The 26861-nt window shown below is 40.5% G+C and overlaps 1 protein-coding gene across 5 annotated transcripts in view; it reads left to right on the top strand.

Annotated features, from left to right (window-relative positions):
• The window catches only part of kaznb (kazrin, periplakin interacting protein b), a 64290-nt gene extending 37999 nt beyond the window's left edge, over window positions 1-26291 (top strand). The window contains exons 2-8 of one of the 5 annotated variants that reach the window (XM_031757612.2): window positions 1675-1782; window positions 17232-17423; window positions 19506-19642; window positions 20968-21138; window positions 22416-22596; window positions 22745-22878; window positions 24670-26291. In XM_031757612.2, coding sequence (XP_031613472.1) covers window positions 1675-1782; window positions 17232-17423; window positions 19506-19642; window positions 20968-21138; window positions 22416-22596; window positions 22745-22878; window positions 24670-24840 — 1094 coding nt within the window. In that variant the 3' untranslated portion in view covers window positions 24841-26291. Of the gene's footprint in view, window positions 1-1674; window positions 1783-4284; window positions 4611-17231; window positions 17424-19505; window positions 19643-20967; window positions 21139-22415; window positions 22597-22744; window positions 22931-24669 lie in introns of those variants that run through there. The other 4 variants (XM_031757610.2, XM_039612515.1, XM_039612516.1 and 1 more) reach the window with 4 other exon arrangements.
• Window positions 26292-26861: the final 570 nt, after the last annotated feature.

Genomic DNA, 26861 nt, shown 5'->3' on the forward strand with positions numbered 1-26861 from the left:
TGTATTTGTCTCATCGCCAGCAGCTTCATCTTTTCCCTCTCTCTATCTCTCTCATTAATGTTTGTGGTAAGAGCGGTCGAGCATGAGCCTGCCTGCTCTCCAATCCCCATATTAAAAATCAAAGAAAAGGTCAGCTTAACAACACCTAAACTGTTGTTGACAGGTCAGGGGGATGGAGGAGGGGGAGAAGGGGGGGAAAGGTCGGTAATGCAGATAAATACCATAGGGTTGTGAAATTAAAACTGTCAAAATATGCAGATTAGGGGGGAAAGAGTGAGAGCATTATTGAAGAAGATTGGATGTGCACGTGGTTCTACCGTAGAAGGCACCTGAGGGTAGACAGTTATTGCAGTACTGAAGGAAAATATAGTAATTAAGAAAATGCATTTGTATGTTGCACAGCGATACCTATATCTCTGTATCTCTGAGGAGAACTTATATTCATAGCCCCATAGAATGCATAAGGTAAGCAGGTTTAAAGATATTAAACCGACTGTGGGATCATAAGCCCACTTTGGAAGGAAATCATGCTCTACTTAATCACTCCCTGGTACAGTGAGGATATTGCTGACTCCCATAATCATTGTCATTTTCTGTGGCATTTCATGCTTTAGACACCAGAAAAAACTGAAGAAGCTGGGAGAAAGGCAGTGAACTGGAGAATCTTGATGATTTAAAAACAAACATGTGCTCCCTCAAACCATTTTTCTTTGAAAAGGGGAGGAATGATGAGCAGATGGGTCTCTTTCACTGCAATTCACAGGAGTCCTCCTTGAGCAGTTCCATTAACCTTTTATCAATGTATGGAGCACAAAAGATCATTGCACAGGCACAGTGTCTTCTGGCCTTACTTAGATAGGTGGGGGTGGGGTGGGGGGGGGATTTTAGTATTAATTCAACAACCATGCATCATTACTGATACTCATTCTGTGGTGTAATTGCTTTGTGGATCACAACTGCAGTGATCTGTAGGAGAGAGACTCATATTTTTTACATGTGTAAAATTCAGACGTCAGAATGGATTCCCTGATTTAACAGGCAGTCACACAGCGTTACATATATTCTCAGTATGAGAACAACATTTACAGCAGAGAGTTTTGCTGACTAAAAACGCCATGGGCGGCACGGAGGTGCATTGGTTAGCTTTGACATCCCACATCAAGAAAGGGTTTAAATTTCCTAATCTCTGGGCCTTTTTTCTATGGAATTTGTTCTGCTCTGACTGTGTAGGTTTCCTGCAGGCTTCCTCCCACAGAACAATGACATGCATGTTAGGTTAATTGTTATTTCTAGATTGGCTGTTGGTGTAAATGTGCTTAAGTGTGTAGGATAAAGTTTTGCATGTGAAAAATGAAAATGTCCAAAAGCTGAGCTTAACTCACAATCCCAACAGATGGGATGATAACAGCAAACTCTTAGCAGCTGCATGGTAAAGTACTATAATCATCCAATATCAAATTTCATATAGGAGGTGGTATTTGAGTTTCTTTAAAATGCTCACATGTGTTTGGCAAGCCACTTTGCAACCCACCTTGAACCCAGCTCCTAACCTTTGTGCTTTGATGCCTGCTCTGCTCTGTGTGTGTGTGCTCTCTCCAGAACAAGATCCATACAGCTCTTTTAATTTGATTGATCCATTTCAGTAAAATCTAACTTCGTCTCTTTCTCCTACAGATCCATCCATGCGTCACAGGCAGAAGACAGTGGTGACAGACATGTGCTACCCAACAGAAATATCCAGCCTGATGGACTTTGGCACACCAGACTGCTCGCTAGGCAAAGGTACTGCGTCGCTCCAAAATACAAGATGTTGCCTTGGTGACAGTAGGAAGTGAGCATGGTGAAGACAGACACAGAGCTGTCAGCTTGACTTGTGGGGGCGATGGGGGGTTAAAGCTGAGCAAAAGGCTGCACAGGCTAAAGGAGTGAGAACAATCAGATAACAGCACTTGGTGCCTGACCACGAGGGCTTTACCATCCATTGCAGCCTTTGATTTATCGCAGCTAAATAACGTGTTTTGTTTCCCAATGCAAGGCACAGAAGTGCTGACACCAAACTGGGAGACTTGATTGATTCTCAGAGAAAAACATTTCACTCTGCAAACCGTCTTAATCTGAATGGAACTATATTGATGTTTATTGCACTAGAGTTACAATGCAGCATGCAATTGTTGCAGGGCTGCACAGCCACTTACCTCCTCCGATCACTGCTGTCAGTGTAAGAGGCGTGTGTAGCTCAGGATAATAGCCTCTGTCAGTTTCTGAAGTGCAGCAGTCAAAGTGACCAGTGTGTATCCGTGGCACAAAAGGTATCGATCATGAGGTCAATTGATTGTATGTCCATTGTTGCTTGTGTCCGTTAGTGTTTCTCATTCTAATGACTGCTATTGTCCCCGCTTGTTCTCAAACCAGAAAGTCTGCACTGTAATTGTAATTCCGGTCTTTTCTTCTAGTCTAAACCCTTGAAGCTGGAAGAACATGCTCGGTTGCTGTTCGACACGTCTGATGTCATTTCCATCGACAATGAGCGGCGGCTCTAGTGACCTCGGCCACTCATTCTCCTGCTTCTCCCACTGCCTATTGTTGTTTTGAGTTTTCTTCCTTTCCTCCTTTTTTGATACAGCCTGTACTCTCTGTAGGCAAGCTAATATTTTAATCCCACTTCATCCTAACTCTCTATCAGCACTCCCCAGTGCTGATAATGCAGACTGACAGGTCAACTGTTCACTGCTGAGAGAAGGGAGAGCAATACAGCAGAGGAGAGTGGAGGGTAGAAAAAGAAGGCTTTTAGGATTTCTTCTTGCTTTAATGTGAGCAAAGCAAATGAATGACATAGTGATACAGGGAGTTAAGCTGAAGAATAAGGGCACAGAGGAGTGGAAAATTTCAGACTGAAGAGGTGTCAGAATAAAAGCAATACTGTGAATAAAATTTGGTGTAGCTGCACCATGACTTTAGATTCGACTAAAAAAAAGTATGCATTTATATAAAGGCAAAGAAAACACAGGCAGATATAGAACGGTTCAAATATTAATCTAATTTAATATAATTCCATTATTATTAGATTGAATCATTTAAAAGTTCACTTAAACCAAATCTAGGAGAATTTATGATACAGGCCTTACCCTAAACCCAAAGCATTCCCTTGTTTTTGATGTCTTACAATAACTGCCAATGAAGAGTTACTGTTGCAATCTTTATTCTGAGCTGTGATCGGACAGAGAAAATGAGCCTGGCAGTAATCCTTGAGGTGTCAGTACGTGATTGACAGATCCATTGCCTCATGTGACAAGTATCTGGTTAGACCACATTTGATCTTTGGACGGAGTTAAAAAGCTAAGCATCAACCTCTGACAGCTGGGACAAATGGCGCGGCTGCTCTGAACTGCTGTCACATCTTTACATGCAAGAGATTTAACTGAAGTTTCTGTGACATACAAACACTCCTACACACACAAATATATTATGCTTACACTTTAGTATGCTAGTTATGTTGCTCGGGTGCTCATAAACTTAAAAAAAAAAAAAAAATCCATCATAGGTTTCTATCTAAGTGGGCCCTGTAGGCTGAATTAATTCAGGTACAGCTCTGTCTCTTTTCTTCAAATCACCTCACTGTACCTGCCTTTGGGTTTCAAGCCTGAAGAGACTTGAGAAGAAAACCGGACCAGCCTTCGCCTTATTTACTGTTAATCTGTTCAAACACATCCCAGTTCCTATCTAACATGACACAGTCTGTCCTTACTCAGCACTGGGCAAAGACCAACCCCATCCCCGGAGGGTTAATGATAAGGTGCATTGCTCATGCTAATATTCTAATCTCACTGTGTAGAGGTAAGGTGGTTTAGTTTGAAGCAATTCGCCACTGTTGTGGTCCTTTTTCTCCTTTTTAAAGCGTTTTATACTGAAGTTTATTTGGATGTGTTTGGGGGGGGGGATTTGTTTTCCTCTCTCTGGCCAAAACACAAATTCACATCCAGGAAGTGAGCACTGTACACTCATGTAGAGGCCCACAGAGAGTGCATAGCTTTCACAGAGGGGTGTATCCTCCAGCGTTCAGCTGGTGGAGTGTAAAAGCACACGCTTCGCCGTGCTCTCGGCCATCAGGTGGGGTGAGAACTCCACTGACTCACCTGGCTCATTACCTGAGGGCCTTGGTGCAGTTTGTATTCCCCGCCCCCTCCACCCTCCCACACGTGTGTAGGAGGGGGGGGGGAGAATGAAAAGCGGTAGTGGGCGTGAGTGAAAGTTGTCCTAGTTGCCCGTGGACACCTCCATACGCAGGTACACAGTGAAAGAGGCTCGTTTGGCAAGAAAGGAGGCAGGAAAGAAGGCGAGTTTCTCTCGGGGGATGACTTCCTGGTAACCTGTTTGGGTGGAGCCACAGAAAGCAGAGCTGGGAGCGGCCGGACCGGCAGCTCAGTGTGCGTGTGTGTGTTTGTATGTGAGGTTTGAATGGTCTGTGTGTGCCCTTGCCGGGACGCATAGGTGTGCGTTTTAATTTTTTTTTTTAAATCTGCTATGAGAGCTCACACCGAGGCTGACAGTGGAGCCGAGCATAGCCTGTGCCGAGAAGGACATGAGGTCCGAGAAAGAGGAGGGGAAGACCGGTGAGTGATCAATAGAAAATAAAATAGACGGTGAAAAAAGACGCTCTGTGTGTGTGTGTGTGTGTGTGTGTGTGTGTGTGTGTGTGTGTGTGTGTGTGTGAGAGAGAGAGAGAGAGAGAGAGGGAGTAAGTGGGTTCGTGTCCTTATGTATGTGCTTGCCTGGACTGATTACATAATAGGAATATAAAAGTTACAACAAAGCTGATTAATTTCTGAAATTTCACGTTTGACACTGAAAGTGTAACAAGCGCTGCTGTAGGGTACGCTACATTTGAATCAGGCGAATTTATTTGGTACATTCTTGATTTAACTTAGGCGCCTACTTATTGTCCCGATGCAAAGCGTGGACATTGCACCGATTACATTTATTTGACAGGCAGACTATAGATTTATTCAAAACAATATCATTAGTTTATGAAAAAGACAACTCGACTGCGCCTCGTATTGCTTTAATGCTCGATTAATCGGCGCTTTTATTCACGATCGATCATTTTAATATTTGCTAGGTTAATCCTAATTGTTTTCTAGAACAAACAGAAAGCTAGTGAATTCACTGTAGCAGAATACACATTTGAATGCGTAGAAAAAAGTTTTTTTAAGTGGTTAAAATTAAAAGTTACAGTAAACAGTTAATCAGCTTAGTTAGGTTTTGACAATCAGATCATTAATTGACTGATTACACCTGCTCTAATATCAAGTAATCGAACCAAGCTTCTTTTCTTGCCAGCTGTGATATTGAAGTGGTTCTCATGGCAAAATATTACAAATATTTTTTATATATTAATTATATGCCATGAAATGCTGTTAGAATTACTGAAATCACATTGTTATAAAACAGATATTTTTCCCCAATACTGTGTTATTATAAGTCTTACTTTTTCTTTACTTTTCACCATATGATCTGACTGTAGTTCATTTTTTTTAATACTCACAACCACATGCCTTTTCCCCCCCACTATAAAAGCTGATTAATATAAATCTACTCCATATCCCAGGATTATTTATTTTACTTAAGTAAAAGTGACCTACATACTGTATGACACGTTTATATGGATGATCGTTTAATCTTTTACATTGTGCATGAACTGTGATGTTTCATCAAATTCATGTTCGGTTTAAAGGAGTTTAGTGGCTCAGCAGACATAATGAAGCTGGCCTATAATCTAAGAGCTACGTTGGCCCTTGTGTTTGGATTCATTTAGGAAGCAGACGCACTTGTATTATCCAGAAAACTGAAAAATTAAGATGTGTTATGTTTGATGGAAAATGAGAAGATCTTCTGCTATGGAGAATCTTTTCCTAGATGCCATGAAAAGGATTCTTTGATGCTGCTGTGGGTGTGTGTCTGTGTCTTTCTACACATTCAGATGCACTTGTTGTGGTTGTTTATGAATCAATAGAGACGAGTTTCATCCCACAGTGTGTTGCATGACTCGTACAGGAGCTCATGTTTGCTGAAGCCTGAGGTCACCGCTCAGAAATTTGGAAGCTAATGAGTTTGACTGACTGCACTGCAATGCACAGATTGTTCTTTTGCTGTTGCCGTCCCACTCACTGCGCTGTTGTGAAGTCATTCACCGGCTTTGTTACACACAGCGTGTGGCACATCTTTACATAGACAGTCAAGTTCGTTTGTTTTGTTTTCTGATTTCTTCGATCATGTTTCTGTTTGATCTTCCTGTGAGCTGTAGCTACCCTGAGCTAATCACAGGCCATTATTGCTTTCAGCATCTCAACAAGTGCAACGGTTAACGAGTACAGAACGGGTAGTTATTGCAGTGTTTTACATGATTTAAACTTGAGTAAGGCTTTTAACGTTACACACACAAGCTGCAGCCAAGGAGGCGCCACCTGCAGTTTGTGAGATTCTTCAGGCATGCTCCAGGACATGAGGGACGCTGTGTATCAAAACACGTGGATTTCCAGTTCTGCACAGACTAGATCCTGTTGTTCCTAGCAGATGTTAAGGCTTGTCTGCAGATTCAAAATGAGGGTTGTTTGCCATTTTCTTCTTCAGCGATCAACATCATGAACCCAACCTCATACTCATCTTCAGTATTTTCTTTTCTTCTTGAGGATTCATAGTTGTTGATATGCACAAGTCCATTGATGTTTGGGACTTAAGTGAGTTGCCAAAGTATTTGATGGCTTCTGGTTGCTTTGTTTCAAATGCTAACATGGTGGCATGATGGTGACTTTAGAATTTGATGGTAAACACCTCAGTTCATTAAACATTTTTAGTTTGCCAAACTGTTTCTTGACTGTAAAATCCTTCTATAAAACCACAAATAAAAAAACAAGGAAAGAGATATGATGTGTCTAATGGTGACCTTTTAGAGGTGCTAGTTGAAAGCATTTCTTCCCCTTGGATAAGCCATTTTTCTCCTTCCAGGCCTGTGGCCTTTCTCCAGAGCTGCATATTTATAATACTGACATGAGCGTGGTATCGATCTTCTAATCCTGCTCTTGTTAAGAACACAGGAGTATTTCCCAAACTGTCAAACTATGCCTTTAAAATAAATGCAGTATGAAATATCATAGCAACCTGACTGTGTAGCGTCTGTTAAGTCCTGTGTGGCTTTACCACAGGAGCTTGTGCTTGATATCTAAGCAGATGTATCCGAGTGAAAACAGCTTGAGCAGATTGATTGGCTTCTCCGGTGTCTCACATTAGAACGGGGGAAAATTGTTATATATGGTGTAGCTTTAGAGGGATGAGGTCATTTCGATTGATTGAGCTGAAAGCTGGATAATAGTACATTCCCTGTACAGTCGCTTCAGTGTTATTCCTTTGTCATAAACCGAAGGAGTGCCCTTTTCAGTTCCTTCATGCCAGCAGGGTTAAGTAATCGCTGGGTGATTCACTTTATGTAAACAAAACCAATGCACAGGGAACGATGCCAATTCCAAGTGACATCGAGGGTGGATGCATCTCTTGACCATATTAAAAATATTTAAATTACTTTCAAGTTCCTAGAGCCTCCAAATGGAGCGTCTTTGGCAGAGTGCCTAATCTGCACATTATAAACACGTGAATCGATTACAACTATCTGCACTTGGCATCCTTGCACTGACCTCAGTTGTAATGTAAACCCCTCCAGGCAATTAATTAGTAGGAACTGTTCCTGATAGATACTGTATACTTGCACAGATGTAAAGTTCAGAGCCTAAGCAATTTAACTCTTACACTGTTTTCATTCATCAGACCTTGTTTTTGCACATTTGGCTTGAAATAAAATACTGGTTCTACAGCACAGTAATGTGTCAAGTTTAAGATTGAATTTGAGTAGGACTGGTTTAGTTTGGTCCTTTCTAATGCTGTACTGAGCATTTTGTGGTACAAGAGTAAACGGCACACAAATTGCAGTTGTTTAAGAGTAGTTGCACATTCGGAATCCAAATTTTATTTTGGGAAGCTGTGCATTGTTTCAGTATTACATCGTGCACAGGTCAGAGATTAAATTGAGGTTGAATTGTCTGTGAATGCTGGGAGTAAAGGTTTGAGAATCCAGGTAAATAATAACCAAAAAAAGGAAAAAATCTGTCAGCTAGAGAAAGAAACTGTGATTTGCTTGCAGAAAAAAAAATCATATAAAGGCCAAACACCCGTTTATGACTGCACTAAATGTCAGGAGTGCTATCTAGGAAAGGAGAGCAGACATGTGTCCTTGTCAGTGGTTAAGGGAACACGTTGTGTCCCTAACTAGAAGAATCGCCATAAAATGCAAACCCTGGGTAAGAGACATGAAATGAAACTACATCTGTGGACCCATAAAAAGAAATCAATCTCTGACTCGTGAGACTTTCTATGTTGTTGACAAAGCAGCATCCTCTGTCAAGCACTGTGCTTCACTGGAATCAACACTGACAGAAGCAATGGGATAAATCAGAGATGTACAGGAGCAACATGTGTGCGCAGAAATGGCTAAATGTAACCCCACTGGGTGAAATTTTACCATTCAGCAGTGCAGCAATCGTAAACATAGCTATAAATCACCCAACAACGAACTTTTCAAGTGAACAGCTAGAATATTCTCGACTGGTCGAGTGAGTTGCCTCAACTCAATCTGCCTGAGCTGCATTCCGCTTTCTAATAACGAGACTCTACAGGCAGGGACTTTTCACAACAAACAAGTAAAGGTGGATCCAGTGAACATCTCAAGGATCAGCATGGCATCTCGAAATCGTCTTCTGATGTCTGATATGAAGACAGCAGCAGCGATTGACTTCTGCTATGTATTGAATATGATGATTCTATTTGATTTTTTACTAAAACTGGCATGGGTTGTTGTATCCTTTACTTAAAAGCAAAAAGAACTGAAAGCACGCAGTAGTTCAGATACATTATATACACACGTGGAGAACTTCATGTTTGCTGGATTTATTCTTATGTGCTCAGCCAGCACTGGCACATATACAATCATGTTAACATGTTAGCAAATTTTAGAAAATTGTATGTATTTACTGTGTATATATTTGAATTTTTGATGTATTAACTGGATTTCTTATCCATAATCATGTTAAATTATCGATTAAATAGTAAATACTTTAGTCAGCTAGGTTAAAGAGTCGGTAGCATGCATTATTTATGCCCAGATGTATTATAGAGAGCCAGGTGTAATAGCCTGACAGGGGAATGGACCTGACCCATACGTGCAGGGACTTTTTAGGATGCAAAAGCACAGTGCTCAGAGTCTCCAGGTGTCAGGGCTTTAGAAATGAGGTGTTTGCTCACTTCTTTTTGATCTCCTGGTTTGAAGCTCATCAGTGTTTTTACTGCTATTTGTAGCTTAAGCATATCGAATTTGACTTAATGCAGCCCACACTCTCTATACAATCTCCAATCCATTACCACACAGGTTCCTACTGTGCCCATAGTACAAGATGACAATAAAGATGCTAAATATAGTTTTGCTGATGATTTTACAAAAGCCACTAATCGCTGCAGCGTACCTATGCCATCCACCCACCCGACCTCCCCTTAATTTGACTCAGCAGGGTGCCCCTGAAGGAATTAATGTATTTACTTATGAAGCTTCTCACTCTGTCTTTTCTCTCTCTTTTGTGTCAGGCATGGGTTTGGAACTGATTGGTTACAGTTGTTTAATAAATCCATAAACACATGGTTTGGTTTTTCTGTCTGAAGTTGTAAAAAGCTCAGAAGACTTTTAGGAAATAATCTGAACAGACATTTGTTCAATGCAGAATTGGAAGGAGGAGGCAGCGTGATTGTAGATAGCACTGTTGTCTCACAGAAAGAAGGTCCTGTGTTCAAATTGCTGGCCACCTGGGGGCCTCTCTCTGTGGTGTTTGCATGTTTTCCTTGCATCCGTGTGGGTTCTCTAAGATACTCCAGCTTTTTTCCACAGAAAGAAGATGCAGATGCATATTGGCCTCGAATGATTGTCTGTTTCTGTGTGTAGGGCCTGCAGTAGAATGGCCACCTTTCCAGGAAGTACCATATCTCTCATCCTATGGATGGATGGAATTATTTGAATGGGAGAAAGGAACTGAAAGGAAGGTGTTGTTTGGGGTTTTTTTTCTTTTAACTTGACTTCCTGATTTTATATATCTGTAGTTATGCAATCATCTGTAAGACCACACACTTTGTCACGTTGCCCCTTTTATCTGTCGCTACCATGATGACATACTTGCACTGACGGGGCAATCACACCGATGTTTATCGAATATACTGAGGCTAATGGGAATCAACCTAGTATTAGTCATAAAAGTATGTAAAGGTTTCATCCAGTAGTTCTTCAGATGCCAGAGATAACATAAGAAAACTAGTAACGTCACTCAGATACTCTTGTTTACCATTCACACATCGCCACTCTGATGAAGCACTCTAAAGTTATTTGCAATGTGACGCAAGTGACACACTCATTAATGTATTGTTACTGACTGTATGCCTTGCATGACTTCTTTTATGGTGTATTTTTCCTCCCTTTGAAGGTTACAGAGTTACTTGTATGAGCTGAATCACACTGTTGTCTTCTCTCACGTCAGTCTCACCCGAGCTTCATACCATAAATAGTGAAGGCCAGAGCTCAGCAGGCATGTGCGCCTGTTCTCATAATTTACTATAGAAATAGCCACCTTTAAGCTCAATTGCACACACGAAGTGCAACCATTTTCAGAAACTCAGGCCACTGTAAATGTAAATTAAAACAGGAGGCATTGCTGTGCAAATAATTCAAGCCCTTCATTGAAAATAATACTAAATATTGAAACTGAAAAGCTCTTTTTCACCCCCAAATTTGATGCTGATAACATGTTACAGGAAAAGCTTGGACACGACCACGATTGCTACTTTACTGCATAAATTCTTCTTTTAACAATGCTATTTATATTTCAGGGGAACTGAGGAGACCGATTTTTATAGTTTAAAGACAGCAATGTTGTCCTGTCCATTCCGGATGTGGGATTTCAGCAGCCCCATGGGCCTCTTTTGTCATTTTACAGCTCCCTGCTGCAACGAGGGAAGTTCAGCACCCAGACCCTTTTGTTAAGGAGTCTGGCTGCTGTAATATGGGCAGAATATAGTTTACTTATTTCGGCAAGACCATGGTAGAAACCTTCCTTTAGAAAAAAAAAAACATTGTTGGATTGGTAGCATAATGGTGAATAGGTAAAGATAGATGTGTATATCATCAGGGTCAAACAATCTAGAACGGGTCAGAAGATCACAGACATTCAATGTAGGCTTTTGGCCTTCTCCCTTTTAAACATTTTATACATTGATCCAGTGGTTAGTGCTGTCACCACAAAGGAAGAAGGCTCCTGATTCAAACCCCGGCTGGGCTCTTGGTTTGTGGAGTTTGCATGTTATCCACTGTGTGGGCTGTGTGGGTTTTCTTTCAGTGGCTCCGACCTCCTCTTACAGTCCAAAGACATGTATGTTAGATCTGTGCTACGTAACTGCACAGACGTAGCATTTGCAGTACATTGCACTGCAAAATCTTTGCAACTTTACATGAAGAAATGTTATTCTGAAACTATAAACTTGCTCATGCAGTCTTTCAGGGTGTTGAACAAACTCGGGCTGTCTCAAATGGTCTATTTATACCCAGTTATGTGACTGACCTGCTGCCAATTAACCTTATTAGTTGTGAGGTGTTCCACCATGACCTTAAATGAACCAGCTCAGAGGGTTAGATCCACAGGTTAAGCCCTGCTAGCTCCTCTGAAGTTGGGGCTTAAATGTAAAGGTGACAGTTTCTTTAATTTACTTTGCTTTGTTTGGCTCTAATAATGAGCTTTTCTGCTTAAATTTACCTTCAGAGTTTTTGCTTTGTGCTTATGTCTTTTTTTTTCTTTTACTCCTGTTTACATCGCATTTTATAATTATATTATTAATAATCATAAGACATCATTTTAGCTCACTTTCTTCAGGACTCTGTTTGAGTCAACACAATCACCTGCAATGCAGCTACACACTTATGTAATGTTTGTTTTTTTTGCATAAAGCCTCCGAGCAGACTGCTGTCCTGAAAACAAGTTTTTGATGTTTCTATTAGTTCATTCTAGGTAACGTTTATCAACAAGCAGAGCTTAGGAAAGAAGAGCTTATTAGGAGGCTTTTATGGAGCGTTTTAAAGACTTCGGTGGTTGTTTAAAACAGCTCTGCTCATATCAGCTACTGACAACAAAGCTTTTTGTTACAGTGAGGTGTTTTTATCCCCAGTAAACACTTGTCATATTGCTTAAAATTTGGTTTAAAGAAAGCTTTGATATGTTTTCTTGCTTTATTATTCGCTGCATGGTCAATTTTTTCTTCTTTTTTTTTCTTTTGAGAAATGTGCCATTGAATGGGGCTGCTTTGATGTCCCAGTATATTAGCCAGGCCCCCTCCAATGCGACACCAGAACATCTCTCAGTGCTTTCTCTGGAAAGCCATTACAGTTTTCATCATTCAGCTCCAATTCCCCAGAACACCTCCTTCACATACCCGACACATTTCCTGCATTACAAATATCATATTATAGCTGTGCATCAACAGTAAGGGACCCAACTGAGTGGAAAACGACAGTGCATGATCTTCAGGAGTAAACAAAATGCCTTGAAGCTCTACAGTTTTTCTGATTATTGCAAAAAAGCTTCGGTTTTCCTCCCCGTAGTACGCTCTGTTTAAACATGTTGACAGACTGTGATATAATTTAATACTAATCTTCTAAAAGAAGCCAAAGCTGTGGTTTGCACTTTGTATGGTGCTGCACTCGTAGCTCAATAAGAGCTCATGCAGGAAAATGGTTTGAAAGTTTTGGCCGGGTCTTCTTTGTGTGCAGGAATAACTTCCTTCATATTTTTAACAAGTGTCTTGCCAACATGTTCGTTCCATGGAAGCTAAAGCTGTTCAACCAGACTGAACGGCCTCCTCTTGATTTTTCTGTCATGAAGCTGTCACATAAATTTGTTTGTTACATTTTTTTTAAACAAGAAAAGGTGATCCCTTAGAGCCTAAAGTGAAAATCTCAGAAAACCCACCTACGCTCCTACTTAATGAAGGTTCAGCAGGTATTTATGAGATAGGTGTGGGGTACTACAGCATGTGTGGTAAAGATCTTAGAAAGCTCCGTGTGCCCTCGTTATCCAGCTCAGCTGTTTTCACTTACTGTACCTGAGAGATTAGAGGAGAAGAACAGCCAGCACCACCGCCTCTGGGTTTGTCTTGTATACTGTACTTTAAATTACACAAATCTGAATTGGCAGGAAGACCGAGGCGGAAAAATGACAACCATGCACATCATAGCTCCTCAAGGCAAAATGGTTAGCTGCTGTCACTGCAGAGATTTTTGACGCCCTGCTCGACTGTCAAATGTCACTCTAATGGTTTTGCTTAAAAATATTCCATGCTGCTGGAGAGGCTGCTCTTTATGGTGTCTTGTAGAACAAAAGTGCTTTGTTAAAAGGTGCAAGTACACCCAAATTACAGAAATGTTACCATGCTAGCAGCTAGCCACAAGTACTGTTGCAGGTTTGACATATCTGTTCAATTCGTCTGTGAAGGTTTTCAGTCATCCTGGTCATTGTAGCCTAAGAAGCGCTGAAAGAAAGTGTCTGTACTCCCTGAAGACGTTTCACCTCTCATCCAAGAAGCTTCTTCAGTTCTAAGAGCAACTGGTGGAGAGTCCCAGATTTTAAGCCCTATGGGAGTGTCCCCAAGAGGGTCATGGACCCCCTATTGATCCTCTGCCTAATCACACCCACACCGTGTGAAAACAGACGGGGGTCACAATCAGCCGTGGTTGATAGAGAGTCCGAGGTTCATAATAACTACTGTTTAACTGCAGAGTGGTGTATAAACACATAGTGAGTGAAGAAGAAACACTCATGCTCTCGTGCATCATGGGGAGCCCCCAGCAGCCCAGGCTTATTGCAGCGTAACTAAACGAGGATTCAGGGTCATCTGATTCAGCCCTAACTATATGCTTTATCAAAAAGGGAAATCATAAGGCCAATTGAAAATAGAGTATATCTATCCCCATGAGTCCTGGAAAATGTGTTTAGATGTCTCATGAGAAATAGTTTCCAGTTGTTCTAGTTAATCCACAAGCCTCCCATTTAAAGTTCTCTGGAACTACTTCTGCCATATTTTTTCTATTCAGTTTGTGGCCTCCTTCTATTAACAGGAACATTTTTCGTGCATTGAGAATAGTGAGCCACAAACTGTTTTTAAAATGCAACAAGAGCATTAGCTTTAAATTGACTTTCTCATCCAAGTTTAATATTCCACCATAGTGCACGTTAAGCATCTTTGATCAGTCATGTATACAAATGAGGCCACTTTAATCCTGCATATGGTTCACAGGAGACTAGTTCAGGTCTTTGACCACCAATCAACACATTTCCAACACCCACTTAACCTTCCCGGTGCCTCTGCTTTCTCTAACACCTCATCATAAGCCTACAGCTACTATATGCGCTCTCCTCGTGTGTGTCTGTGTGTGTGTGCTGGGTTTTAATAGCTCTGCTATGCAAGGGAAAGGGACAGAGATTGACCTGCTTCTGACTGGCTTTGATGGACACACTAATGGGAGGCTTGGATGAGAAGTTCATTGAATGGGACGATGCTGAGTAGGAAGAGAGTGGGTTCTCTTCTTATGTGGGAGGACACTAATAGCTTTGCCAAGCTCTCTGCACAACCACTCAAAGCTCAGAGCGCATACTGCTTTGTGTGGCTTATATGACTCCTGTCAGTTTAAATTGCTTTTTTAGATTGCATAAAACAGTGTATATGTAGGTGAATTATCTGTAGGTACAGGCAATGGATGGCTCGCCTCTGTCGGCACCCTTTAGTCAGTATGCAGTGAGGGAACTTTTCTTTATGTCCTTTCACTCTTTTTGAGATGTGAAACGATCACATACAGTATCTGCAGAAGAAGTCTTAGCTTTTATTTTTCCTCAAGTTTTACCACAATTTGAGTTGTTAAAAGAAAAAACCTCCTGCAGGTCCATTTCTGTGTATTTTAGCCTGTGTCCGCTGTGTGGGCCGGCGTATTTAATTGTGAAAGAGGATGATGCTGGAAATTAATGCAAAATTGGATTCGGGAGAAATGTGTTATTGATTCTTTGTAAGTTAAACACATTTCTCACTAAATCCACCGTAGATACCCTTAGGACAAAATGCTCACACTTTGTTATTGAGTTACAGCTTAATGGATATAACACAAGCGTGTAATGATGCTAATACTTGGCAACTAAAATGCAGCGATTTCCAAACTGACAGCTAATGACAAGAGTCGATCAGCATCCACATCGCAGCGAAACAAATATAAAGCGTCCTCAGAAATAATGTCCAATTCTGTCCAGTGTCATCAAAAGCAGCTGCCAGGCTCCCTGTGACAAAAATAGGAGAGCCTGCAGGTAAACAGATGAATAAACGGATTTAAGCTGCAAGAAGGCCATGAGAGATTGCTCTCTCTGGGAAACAAACTCTTTTTGTCACATGCAGCACAGAGCTGCCCGCTGTGCTTCCAGAGTCCCGCGCTGACAGAGACCGATGGACTGTCCCTTCTCTCTTATCGGAGCTGCTGCAGCCCCACAACGTCTGGCTGCAGGCCTGCTGAGACCTTCTCTCTTTTTTCCTCTGATGCAGGCTTCCTCACGTTGACGTCGGCTCTCTTTATGGTTTTATACAAAGTTTTGAAGGCATTGCCTTGAAAATTATTGAGCACTTCACTTCTTTACTTGAAATATTGCTGTACGAATGACATCCCTCGATGGTTAGTTGAGCTTATTGATCCAGGCTGTAACAATTCAACAGCTGCTGGATCGTTTTCATAGTTTGTTTGTGTTTTTTCCAGTCATGCGTTCTGGATCATCACCGTTTTTCCAGTGTATGTGTTCTCAGTTTAACACGGGGTTAAATCAGGGTTACCTCTGAATTCCTCTTCCCAAGCCCCATGATGTTTTCGTGTGTGTGTGTTTTGCTGTTCTTCCTTTGACACAGCCATCTATCAGACGTTTAGCTTTTCTTTGAAGTTAACATCAGAGCCTTGAGTGACGCTAGCTTGATTGCAGATTCTTATTCATGCAACAGAAAGTAAAACTCTAATGCCTGTAATTCACACGCACACAAATGCACACTCACACATTTATCCTTGTTTAAAATGCAACAATTTCTCACTGATTTGTTAATTAATTTTTTGTCTGTCGGAGTCCCAACAGAAGTCACCCAACATATTTTCCTAGACCCCTTGTTATGTCTGAAAAATGTCAAAAGTTGCTTATGCTTTCGAGCATAAATCACTTTTTTTAAACAAAAAAATTGTTAATCAAACTGTTTTTTGACTAATTTTCTGCTCATTTAACTCGTGATTAATTAACCCATCATCCCTTATAAGATCCAAATAGCTTTTTTTTTCTTTATGTAGCGCTCTACAGTATTGAGTTATTTTTTTGGGGGGAATTACAAATTTATCATTGCGTTTGCAGGTTTTATTCTATAGCTGAAATGTTTTGGCTGACTGCGTATTTCATCTGTCTTTGTTCTTGCGTTCTCCTGGAACAGACCTTCCACCCTTTATGAGCGCAGTATAAATCATCGTGACACTTTTGCTAGTACGGGTTTCCTTCAATGGACTTTTTCATTGTTTCTGTCCTCTGGCTTTACAAATGTGTCCACCAGCTTGTGCCACTGAGTTCACTCTTCAGTTTGCTGTGTCCTCGCCTTAGTTCCCTGCTCATGTTTGCTTGCCTGTTTCCCCTGAGGGTTATGAGGCATTGCACAGCTGAGGGAAAATACGGCACCGAGGAGCACAGCCCGAGTGTGTGCCGCTTATATTTTATTAAGTCTTATCAGGCTGCTGTCTCTTGCGTACTGCCATCACCAGTGCCAGCCCTGAGTCTGTCGCTCGGCATGTAACTACATTTCTGCAACACCTCTGGCAACATCTGAAGGGAAGCTGTAACTTTCGTGGTTTGATGTATTGAAGAATTTTATCACTTTTGTTATTAATTCATATTTTTCCATTTCCTGTTGCATATTTTGCCCCTTTTGGACTTCCCTGTCGTTTACTCTTTTATTTCCATCCTCCTTTCTCATTTTTTTTCTGCACATTTACCCTCCATATTTATTCTACACATAATCTAAATTTGCAAACTCTTTCTCTCCTTCAGTGTTGCTGCGTGAAGAGGTGGTCCAGCTCCAAGAGGAGGTCCACCTGCTGAGGCAAATGAAGGACATGTTGACTAAAGACCTGGAGGAGACCCAGGGCGGCTGCTCTGCCAATCTGCTTTCTGCCACAGAGCTCCGTGTGCAGCTGGGTGACAAGGAGCAGGAGCTGGACCGTGCCAAGGAGGCCTTACAAGGTCAGAAGCAAACAGACATCTTGTCGTCTTGCCTAATCTACCAGAACCCCCGTGTTTCCAGCACCTACCTACTTCAAATGTACAGCAAATACAGCTGTCCAAGCTTTCATGGGGATGTTATGTCAAACCAGAATATCTTGTAATTAAATGAAATCCACTTTGTCTTACCAAACAAAAGCAGACAGTATAATGTTTTTCCATTACATGACAAACATTCGGGACATCAAAATAATCTACAAAATAATTTTTTTGTATTCATACAAAAATGTCTTTTACATTGTGCTTTCTCACAGTAATTGGTTCAATTAAATGTTTCCAGGCAGCATATACAGTGGTGTGAGCATGGTCCAATAGGTTCATTTGTCCAAAGAAAATTGTTCCAGAAGTCTTGTGGTTTGTCTTAATGTGTCTTAGTGCCGTGAACTTTAATATTTAACTTGCTAACTGAGGCCTGGGGAGTCTGATATGAAGCTTTTGGCCTTTTTGAAGTTTCTCCGAGCGTTTCACAATCTGAAATTCACAATCTTTTTCGGGGAGGGGTGCGGGCATTTGCTGGGATGTCCACTTGTTGGAAGATTGGCTTGAATGTTTTCCACATGTGAATAATCTTTCTCTCTGTAGAAATGATGGACTTGAGATTGTTTAGAAATGTTTTGATCTATCTTTACTGAGACATAAAACCTTAGAAATGACAGTGTTTACTTTCTGTTTCACAGCTTTGAGGAAAAAACACAGTTTGTATGAAAATCTATAAAATAACTATTTATCCATTTATACTTCTGCATCTACCAGGTTTACTTTGAATAAACGGCTCACTTAAATGTTTTTTATCTAGACAGTATATCTCTTACTGTCCGTGGTTTTATATTCAACTCTATACATTAAGAGTTATCATGTTCTTTACCGACTCTTAAGAACAAGCATGCCAAATAGCTGGGTGTTTTCCTTTTTTGCATTTGTTTACTTTTTTGGCTCTCAGATTCTTGTTGTGTGTGTGTGTGTGTGTGTGTGTGTGGGAGTGTGCATTAACTATCAAAATTACGTTTTGGGATTAGCTTCTCTTTACTAGACCAACGTATGTTGATTCATCTATTTCAAGCAAATAAGAGTGATTCATGGATCAAAGCAGTGGGTGTAAATCATTAACTCAACAGCATTTTTCACATTCATCAAAATCCTTCACAAGTAACAGCAGACCAATTAGCATAATAGTAAAATTCCAGTGATTCTTCTGGGGCATAAATTAAAATGAGCAGGTAATCTCTCTCTTTATGTGGCTAAGTTGAAACATTAGTCATCCCGAGCCGATGAGCAGCCAAGTCAACTCAAGGTTCACCTCATTTTAATTAACATCCATCGATCATGAGCGAAGCTTCGCTCGGACACTGATGTGTTAGGGATGTTCTGTTTTTATTGCTTCCAGTTATTATGCAACACCACCATGTTTACATCTTTTTGCAAAAAGCAAAGCCAGTCCTGCTTGAAACTCAGGCAGTTGTTTTTAGTTTAATGTTCTACCTTTGCGCGGTCCTTTCAACAGCTCATAGTGGTAAACTGCAGCTTGTAAACCGTCATGTAACTGCGGCAAAACAGGTTTAAATGCTGTATGATAAATGCCAGGACGCTGAACGCTGACAGGAGGAATGCACCCTGAATGACTTGTGCAGTTATGGAAAGTGCAGGTTCCACTTTTCCAGTTTTGCCTCCCTGGTGAGCCCGGGCTCTCATGAGAGCGTTAGTATTGTTTCTACCTGCAGAAAAGCCCCACAGTTGCATCGCTGCCGTTGAGCTGAAAGTGAATGAAGTTGAAAGGAATCAGATCCAATCACGCTGTTTTCAGGATGAGTCCACAAAGACTCCACATGCCACCTGAAACCGAATGACTCAGGGATGATTACATCATTTTCTCTGGGCCCCGTCTTCTGTAACTCATTAACAGAAGACACAGTGTCACCTAGTGGCTCTCTGATGTAATTACAAAGCTTTGTCTTTGTCTACTGTGTGTCCACTGTCCAGTTTTCTATTGTTGATGGACACAAATGTGCTGCTCAGTGTCTCAATGTGTTTGTTTGTGTTTTGAAGCTATGAAAGCTGACCGTAAGCGGCTGAAGGTGGAGAAAGCAGACTTGGCGAATCAGATGCAGCAGCTGTACACAACACTGGAGAGCAGAGAGGAGCAGCTGCGAGAGTTCATACGCAACTACGACCAGCATCGAAAGGTAACGCTGTCAGGTTTTGTCTCTGTGTGCCTGCATTCCTATCCCAATTGTCAGTATATATTAAAATAATAATAATAATAATAATAATCCAACCCACACGTGAGGGTATTTTGAATTATGGCTACCTTACTTTTTTTTTTTCTACCAAAATAAAAACGAGAAGTTTTTCAACTCTAAAAGGTTTAACCAGTCCAATAGCACTTCACTTCAAATCTATTTTATATTTAAAACTAAAAGGGCGGTTTTTCATTTGTCCAGCTGTACAGAGATTGTTTAGTATTTTTAAACCGTTTTAACAGTTCGTGTTTTTACAGTTCTATCCATTTATAGACTGTACATGAAAGATGGATGTAGCCACGGTGACGTCATGATTTGTGTATTACCATTTGGGTACTTTGGATATGTCTTTTTGTTTTTTATTGAACTGGAAGTGACACTTTGGCAAGTTATCAGTCAAGGCTAGCTAGCTTTGTTAGCAATGGTGCAATGGGATGTAAACTTGGATACTAGCAGCATTCATGTGCTTGATTATGATTATGAGTTACATTAAAAATTAACCTTTACACAGTTATTATAAAGGATAGAATTACTTATGTAGACAAAGTATATTTATTTTAGTTCTGAAGTCGGGCATTTATTGTTGTAGTCTATGGAGATTCACGCATTTGAAAAGCTGAAGTTCGCTAATAGTTAGTAATTAGCAGTGTTTTCACACCTAGAGTCATTTATTGTGGTCCCATCAGCAGATAGGTTTGTAAGCTTGTAACGTTCCCTGTGGTTTGGTTTCATTTCACACAGAGAAAAATCCAAGTGAACCACAATGTGTCATTACAAACCACATAAGAACATTCAGACCAGATGTGTCTGGGGCGTGAGCAGTAAGTGTAAATACAGGAAGAAGGTGTTGCATTCTGGACTATTTGAGACTATTTGTGCGCATATAGTATAGTTCAGTTTAAACAGACTAAACATCACAGGTTTGGAAACACTCTCGGGAATTAATTAGCACTGTTGACTGGTTTAACTGTTTGTCTACGATGTAACAGTAATAACTGCTTCATAAAAACATAGACACTAGCATAAAACATGAATAAAGCCTAAAAAATGTCTATAAAGCCACACAACCACATAACAGTCTGTCTTACTTATCACTTTGTTTTAGTTGCAACGGTCCGTGACTGGAATTACTAATAAAACCCGTCACCGTCATGCAGCCACCCTTTTCAAAACCATACAGCAACACACGATGTGTGCTGCTTGACTCAAATTTTTTTCTGATCATTCAACGTGACTTTGATGTGAAATCACGATAACTGTATGTGCAGGAGAGTGAGGATGCAGTGAAAGCCCTGGCAAAGGAGAAGGACGTGCTGGAGAGGGAGAAGTGGGACCTGAGGAGGCAGACCAAAGAATCCACAGAGCAGGCCAACATCCTGCGTTCTCAGCTGGATATGAAGGAGAACAGGATTAAAGAACTGGAGGCCGAGCTCACAATGGTGAGTCGGACGGAGTCACAACTTTGCTAAAGTTATTAAACCGCAGTGGAGTCACCTCAACTGTTAGCTGGTAAACGTGGCACAAATGCAAGCAAGGTCACGTGTTCATATCAGTTCAAACGCATGCAATATGCAACTTTCTCAGTCTGGAGCAAAGCTTAATGCTTTGAGATAAAGAAATTCATGCCTTATCTCTGCGCTGCTGTGTCAGTCCCTCATAGGTACACTTGTCAGTCTGTGTGTCATTAATCTCTCTCCTCCCTCAGCAAGTCACAGCCACCCACAGATCCTCACATCACGCTCCATCACAGATCACATTTGTTGGCACTTCAGTGCCAGAGCTGCATCACTGTCAAACAGCCCAGCCACACAATATCATTCTGTCTCCTTCTTTTCTTTAAAATGTTGTTGCTTTCTCTGCCGCTAAACTCAACTTTCTCCAGTCTGTCCCCTCTCAGAGGCTTTCAGTAAAACAAATATATAAATAAAAAAAGTCCTATGGAAAGTGATGAATATATTTGGTTTATAACACTGGCTATTTTCTAACTTCAGCTTTTGTCGTCACCATATCTCAGGAATAGACCATGCTGTTGCACTTTCTAATGTTTAAAACAAACAATACTTGAAGGATCAGTCTCAACGTAGCACTGATCATCATGTCACAGTGCAGCGCTCTGCTGGAACCCCTCAGTTCCCACCATTCCCATGGATGTTTCTTTGACAGGTAGCACCAAGTTAGACAGTGCTGCAGAGTAAATGCGTGCTCCCTGATGGCAGCGGCCTCCACCAGCAGGGTTATGCACCCGGCCACACCCATAAAACGACAGAACTAGGAATGGCAAGAGGAATGCAACAAAGAGCAACAAAAGCTAACAGATAACAATCCGATTGAGCATGCAGAAGGATGTGTAACAACAAGCCCGATCATCGGAAGCCCCACCCTGAAACCCACAATACTTGAAGGATCCTCTGCCACTCACCGAGGTCCCATGTCGTTTCCCGGAGACGCAAAATATTAGTTTCATTTTAAAAAAAAACCCAGCTGGTACTCAGTTGGTCGTGTGAGATTAATTCTGATGATTTCAAACTTAAAAAAGTGGGCTTCTTCATGACTCTCAGTGTCACAGCCGGTGTAATAAACTATTGCCTGTATAATCTTATATCGTGTATACTGATCCTTGTAATTATACTTAGTCCTGTAATGTTAACATCTTTGTCCCTGTTCACTCTCATGCTAATTTTCTGTTGTTTATTTATTTATTTATTTTTCTTCTTAGGCAAAGCAGTCTCTGGCCACTCTGACTAAAGACGTACCAAAACGCCACTCGGTGGCTATGCCAACAGAACCGGTGGTGAACGGCAGTCAGGAGTGGGTGATGCACGCCGACCTTCCGCTCACGGCCGCCATCCGCCAGAGCCAACAGACCCTCTACCACGGACACACCACAGACAGACAGGGTAGGTTTTCTTTTCCTCTTTGCCTCGCGGTCTCTTTGCTACTTGGTGTTGCTTTTACTAACACAGGGTTTTTTCAAGGAGGTTTCTCATACTAACTGTGGGAATCTGCAATATCGGTGTGTTTGTGTGTGTTTGTGTGACGCCTCAGCTGTGGTCAGGATCAGCCCCTGCCACTCACGTCAGCCTTCTGTGATCTCTGAAGCCTCTGCGGCTGACGGAGACCGCTCGTCAACGCCAAGTGACATCAACTCACCTCGTCACCGGACCCACTCCCTCTGCAATGTAAGAGCTGCCTGGCCCCCTCGACCAAGTAATCACACCTCCGCAATCTTCTGTTAGTGCCTTGCTCCACTCTGCCTTCTCTTGTCTGTTCCTCTGTACTGTCAGCTTCATGGGCTCTGCTTGCCTGCTCAGTGCTGGTGTTGGAGTGCTTTTGTTTTTTCATAAGTAACAGTTTGGCATTGCACTTTCTTGGCACTGTGTATTTAATGCCTAATCTTTCAATATGAGTAAGGATGAAGCAAAAGTCAGCAACTGGTTAGCTTAACTATACAGTGAGACTGGAAAACGGGGCTTAACGAGTAGCAGTGGCACATTAAAAGCTTCAATTAACACGTATTACCTTATTTGTTAAACAAACATGCACATAAAACCAGGTCGAATTTTTTTTTCTAATTAAACAAGCTATAACTTTATTCCTTTTAAAATATTTATACATGCTAGTGTGCATGCTTTCTTTTTTGGGCTATTAAAAAAAAAAAACTTAAAATCTTAGCCTTACTCAAATAGACTACATAATAAGAGAGCCCATTTAAAAAATGGTCTTGTGGTTAAAATTTCTCTATGTGAAGTGGTAAGATGATCCAGCTGATAATGTATCTGGTGAAAGGTTATTAACATACTGTATTAACTATATTTTAAATATCATTTTTAATAACTAATCCCTCCATTCTGATAGCTTTACAGTTATTTTGGTGTTCATGCAATAATTATTACAACAAATTTGCTCGCAGTCGTGGAAAAGAGAGAATGCGTTTTAAGAAGAGGTTTCAAGTTCAGTATCGAATGATCATTCACAGGTTATTGGTTTGTTGCTTTATGCTCTCACTCTGTATTTTGACACAATGTCAAACATTTTAAACATAACAAACACCAATGTGTCACAAAGTGTTGTGAATATTTGTGCAACCACAAACTTTGTAGCCAGTGACACAAATGTATTTACCGAAAATGTTATTCAAAATGGACAAAACAAGAATGATGCTATTACATCATCAAAATAGCTACATGCATCTAAATATGAAATATAATTTTATTCTTAAGACGAGTAGAAACCTGAACCTATAAAACCAAAAATGTTGGGCCGAACCTCTTTATCTTTAAATTCTGTTTTCAGTCCCATTCAGGCTTGTTAATATAAAAGCATGACATCGTTGTAACAAGTCAACTGGTTAAGTGTCCTCCCTGCTAGATATATAACAATCAACTGTAAGTAGTATTATAGACTGGTATGGCAAACTGGTAACTCAGCCTCAAAGTAACAGATAATGTAAACTTAAATAATGGGTGCATAAAAGTCCCCAGCGTTCCTCCTCTGGAGCATAAAAGCTGTGCACTGGGAGCTTCGAGGCAACGATTTTCATGGTTGAGCAGCTCCTGTAAGTGTAATATGCAGGTGGCCTGGTAATCTTGTTCATATAGTGTATTTAACATGAAGTTAAATGAAGAAGCAGTTAAGTCTCTGGTTGAATTCACTTACTTTTTTACAGCCAGTTCCAAAGAAATCTGTGATAAACGACTTTTGACTTGAATTTTACGCATGATGCGGGAAAAAATAGTTGATCCTTCAAATGCAAGATAAAAATTTAAAATGCAACATGAATTCAGGCTGAAACGACAAAAAGCTTTTATATTTGTCTGGATCCAGTTGGTTACATAGATCACTGGATCACGCTACTCCCCTCTCTCTCCCTCTCTCTCTTCTTACTCGTCATGAAAGTTTATAAAAATGTGAAACTACAGTGTGGCTCTAAGGCAGCTGATTAACCCAGCTTTCCTATCTCCTCTGCTCAGTCTATGGAGGACCTTGAGGACCAGAAGCGGAAGAAGAAGAAGGAAAAGATGACACTGGGATCCCTATCAAGGGTGTTCGCTCGGGGCAAGCAGCGCAAGTCACTGGATCCCGGCTTGTTTGATGGTACAGCCACCCCTGATTATTACATAGAGGAGGATGCCGACTGGTGATGCTGAGTGTGTGAGTGCATGTGTGTGTTGAGTTTTTGTAGATATCCTCTTGGCTTTAACTGTGAGTGAAGACTGTTTTGTCTGTGGATTTATCTGGAGGCGAAGGATGTTGAATTTTAAAGAAAAGCCCTTAAAGTCACTGCTATCACCATAAATGTACAGTATATTGCCCTAAAATTGTATGTTTGTAAATTAGATATATATTTATAGTTGTACATGTATGCATATGTATATATGTTTACATGCATATAAATATATATATATACATATATATATATATATATATATGGGTTATTCTTTCGTGTAGACATGTTTATGCTGTATTATCATAATTGTCTTAATGTTTTATGCTTTTTTTTATATAACTGGAGACTTGAAGTACTGCTGTTCATATGTAAATAGGAGCTATTGTGAAACTAGTGTTTTACTGTAAATGCCATTTGTTTTTTGTTACTTTTACAGTTGCTTTTTTCATACTTTGCAACATTTATTTCCATATTATTCACAGTCTTGCAGGCCCAAATCTTACTATGAAAGGATAGAAATGATAAATTACTAGACTTTAATTAACTGGCCCAGATTTTTCTTCCTTTTTTGTTTTTTTTAGTTTCCCGTTGGTTTGAAAACACTAGTTTGAGAGGTATTTCTGTTACAGGATTGTCATCACGTTCCTATAAATGCTGGCTCGCAGTAATTTATTCACAGCACTGTGGGCACCAGGGAAGTTTTTTTGCGGATATTTTGTAATCTTGTAATCATTTTAATAATGCTCTCGTACTGGCCATCGAGGGTTTGTAGAGTCAGCCTCACCTCTCTCACCTGCTGTCAAAACCATGTGCAAGTGCCAAAGTTTAACGACTCAGTCACTCCGTCACTGTTAGCACTAGCCTCGTAACATTGTTTATGTCTGACTCATTTCTTACAGAGAGCTATCTAACATGTGCCTATACGAGATGAACGAATGTGCATTAAACACGTGCATGATCCCTCTGTGTTGCTTCGGTTAGACATCCATTCATTGCCAACCAAATTAATAATCTCTGAAATCCTGTGTTGCTTCTGTGTAGCCCTACCCATTTTTACCAGGTTATCTTTTCCTTGCATTTTGAATGCATGGTCCTCCCCTTATTTTGCTGTTTTGTTTTTTATATTTGTATAGAATCCCTCCTCATTTTATAATTTTCTTTTTTTTTTCTTTTTTTTTTTCTTTTTTGCAAATGTGGCTCTAACAAATCTGTTAAATGTTTGTAATTTAGAAAATGTTGCATAAAAGATTAAATCTATTGAAGTATTTTATTTAAAAAAAAAAAATGAGACAAACAAGAAGTGACTTCAAATATTTATCTGCTGCAGCTGTCGCAGCCAGATGTCGAGGAGGTTTTAGCATTTTCAAAGTGAATTATAATTGAAATGAAATCTTATTTTAAAAATAAAACCACTAACTGAATAAATCCAATGTGGCAGTTTTCTATTTCGTGAGTAATGTTGGGTTGGGTTTTTTTTTTTGGTTTTTTCGTCCCAGTCTAATGTGTGTGTCTCCCTCTCCTCCTGCCATTTCTAATGGCAACTCTCTCCTGCCAGTGAGTAACTCCTCATCTGTGATTACCAGCTGTCTGTTTCTTACACTCTGGGGATTATTCATATCACGTATCATGTCCATTGAAGAGTACCAGTTTGTGTCGTTTGTTTTTTGAAAACTCTTTTGAAAGATGGTGGGATTTGCATGCAGCCTTTTTTTCAGCATGTCGAGACGAATCAGAGTTCATCCTGGATTCGTCGGTTCGGTATGAATCAGTGTTTCCTGTTTTTTGAGATGAGGGGCTGATGGGCAGAAGCATGATGTTTTATGAATAATCCCTTTGTCTCTAATACATGATCCTAATGGTCTTAAGTCTCCTCATATGCCTCAGTTACTAGTGTTGTAACGTCTTTTACTAAGCAGTAGTTTTAGAACTGACCGAAATCACCACACTGTTACAGAAGAAGCAAAAGACGTCTGTATTCCTGAATTCAACTACTGT

This window comes from Oreochromis aureus, linkage group 5 (assembly GCF_013358895.1).
Source record: "Oreochromis aureus strain Israel breed Guangdong linkage group 5, ZZ_aureus, whole genome shotgun sequence".
Taxonomy (NCBI): Eukaryota; Metazoa; Chordata; class Actinopteri; order Cichliformes; family Cichlidae; genus Oreochromis; species Oreochromis aureus.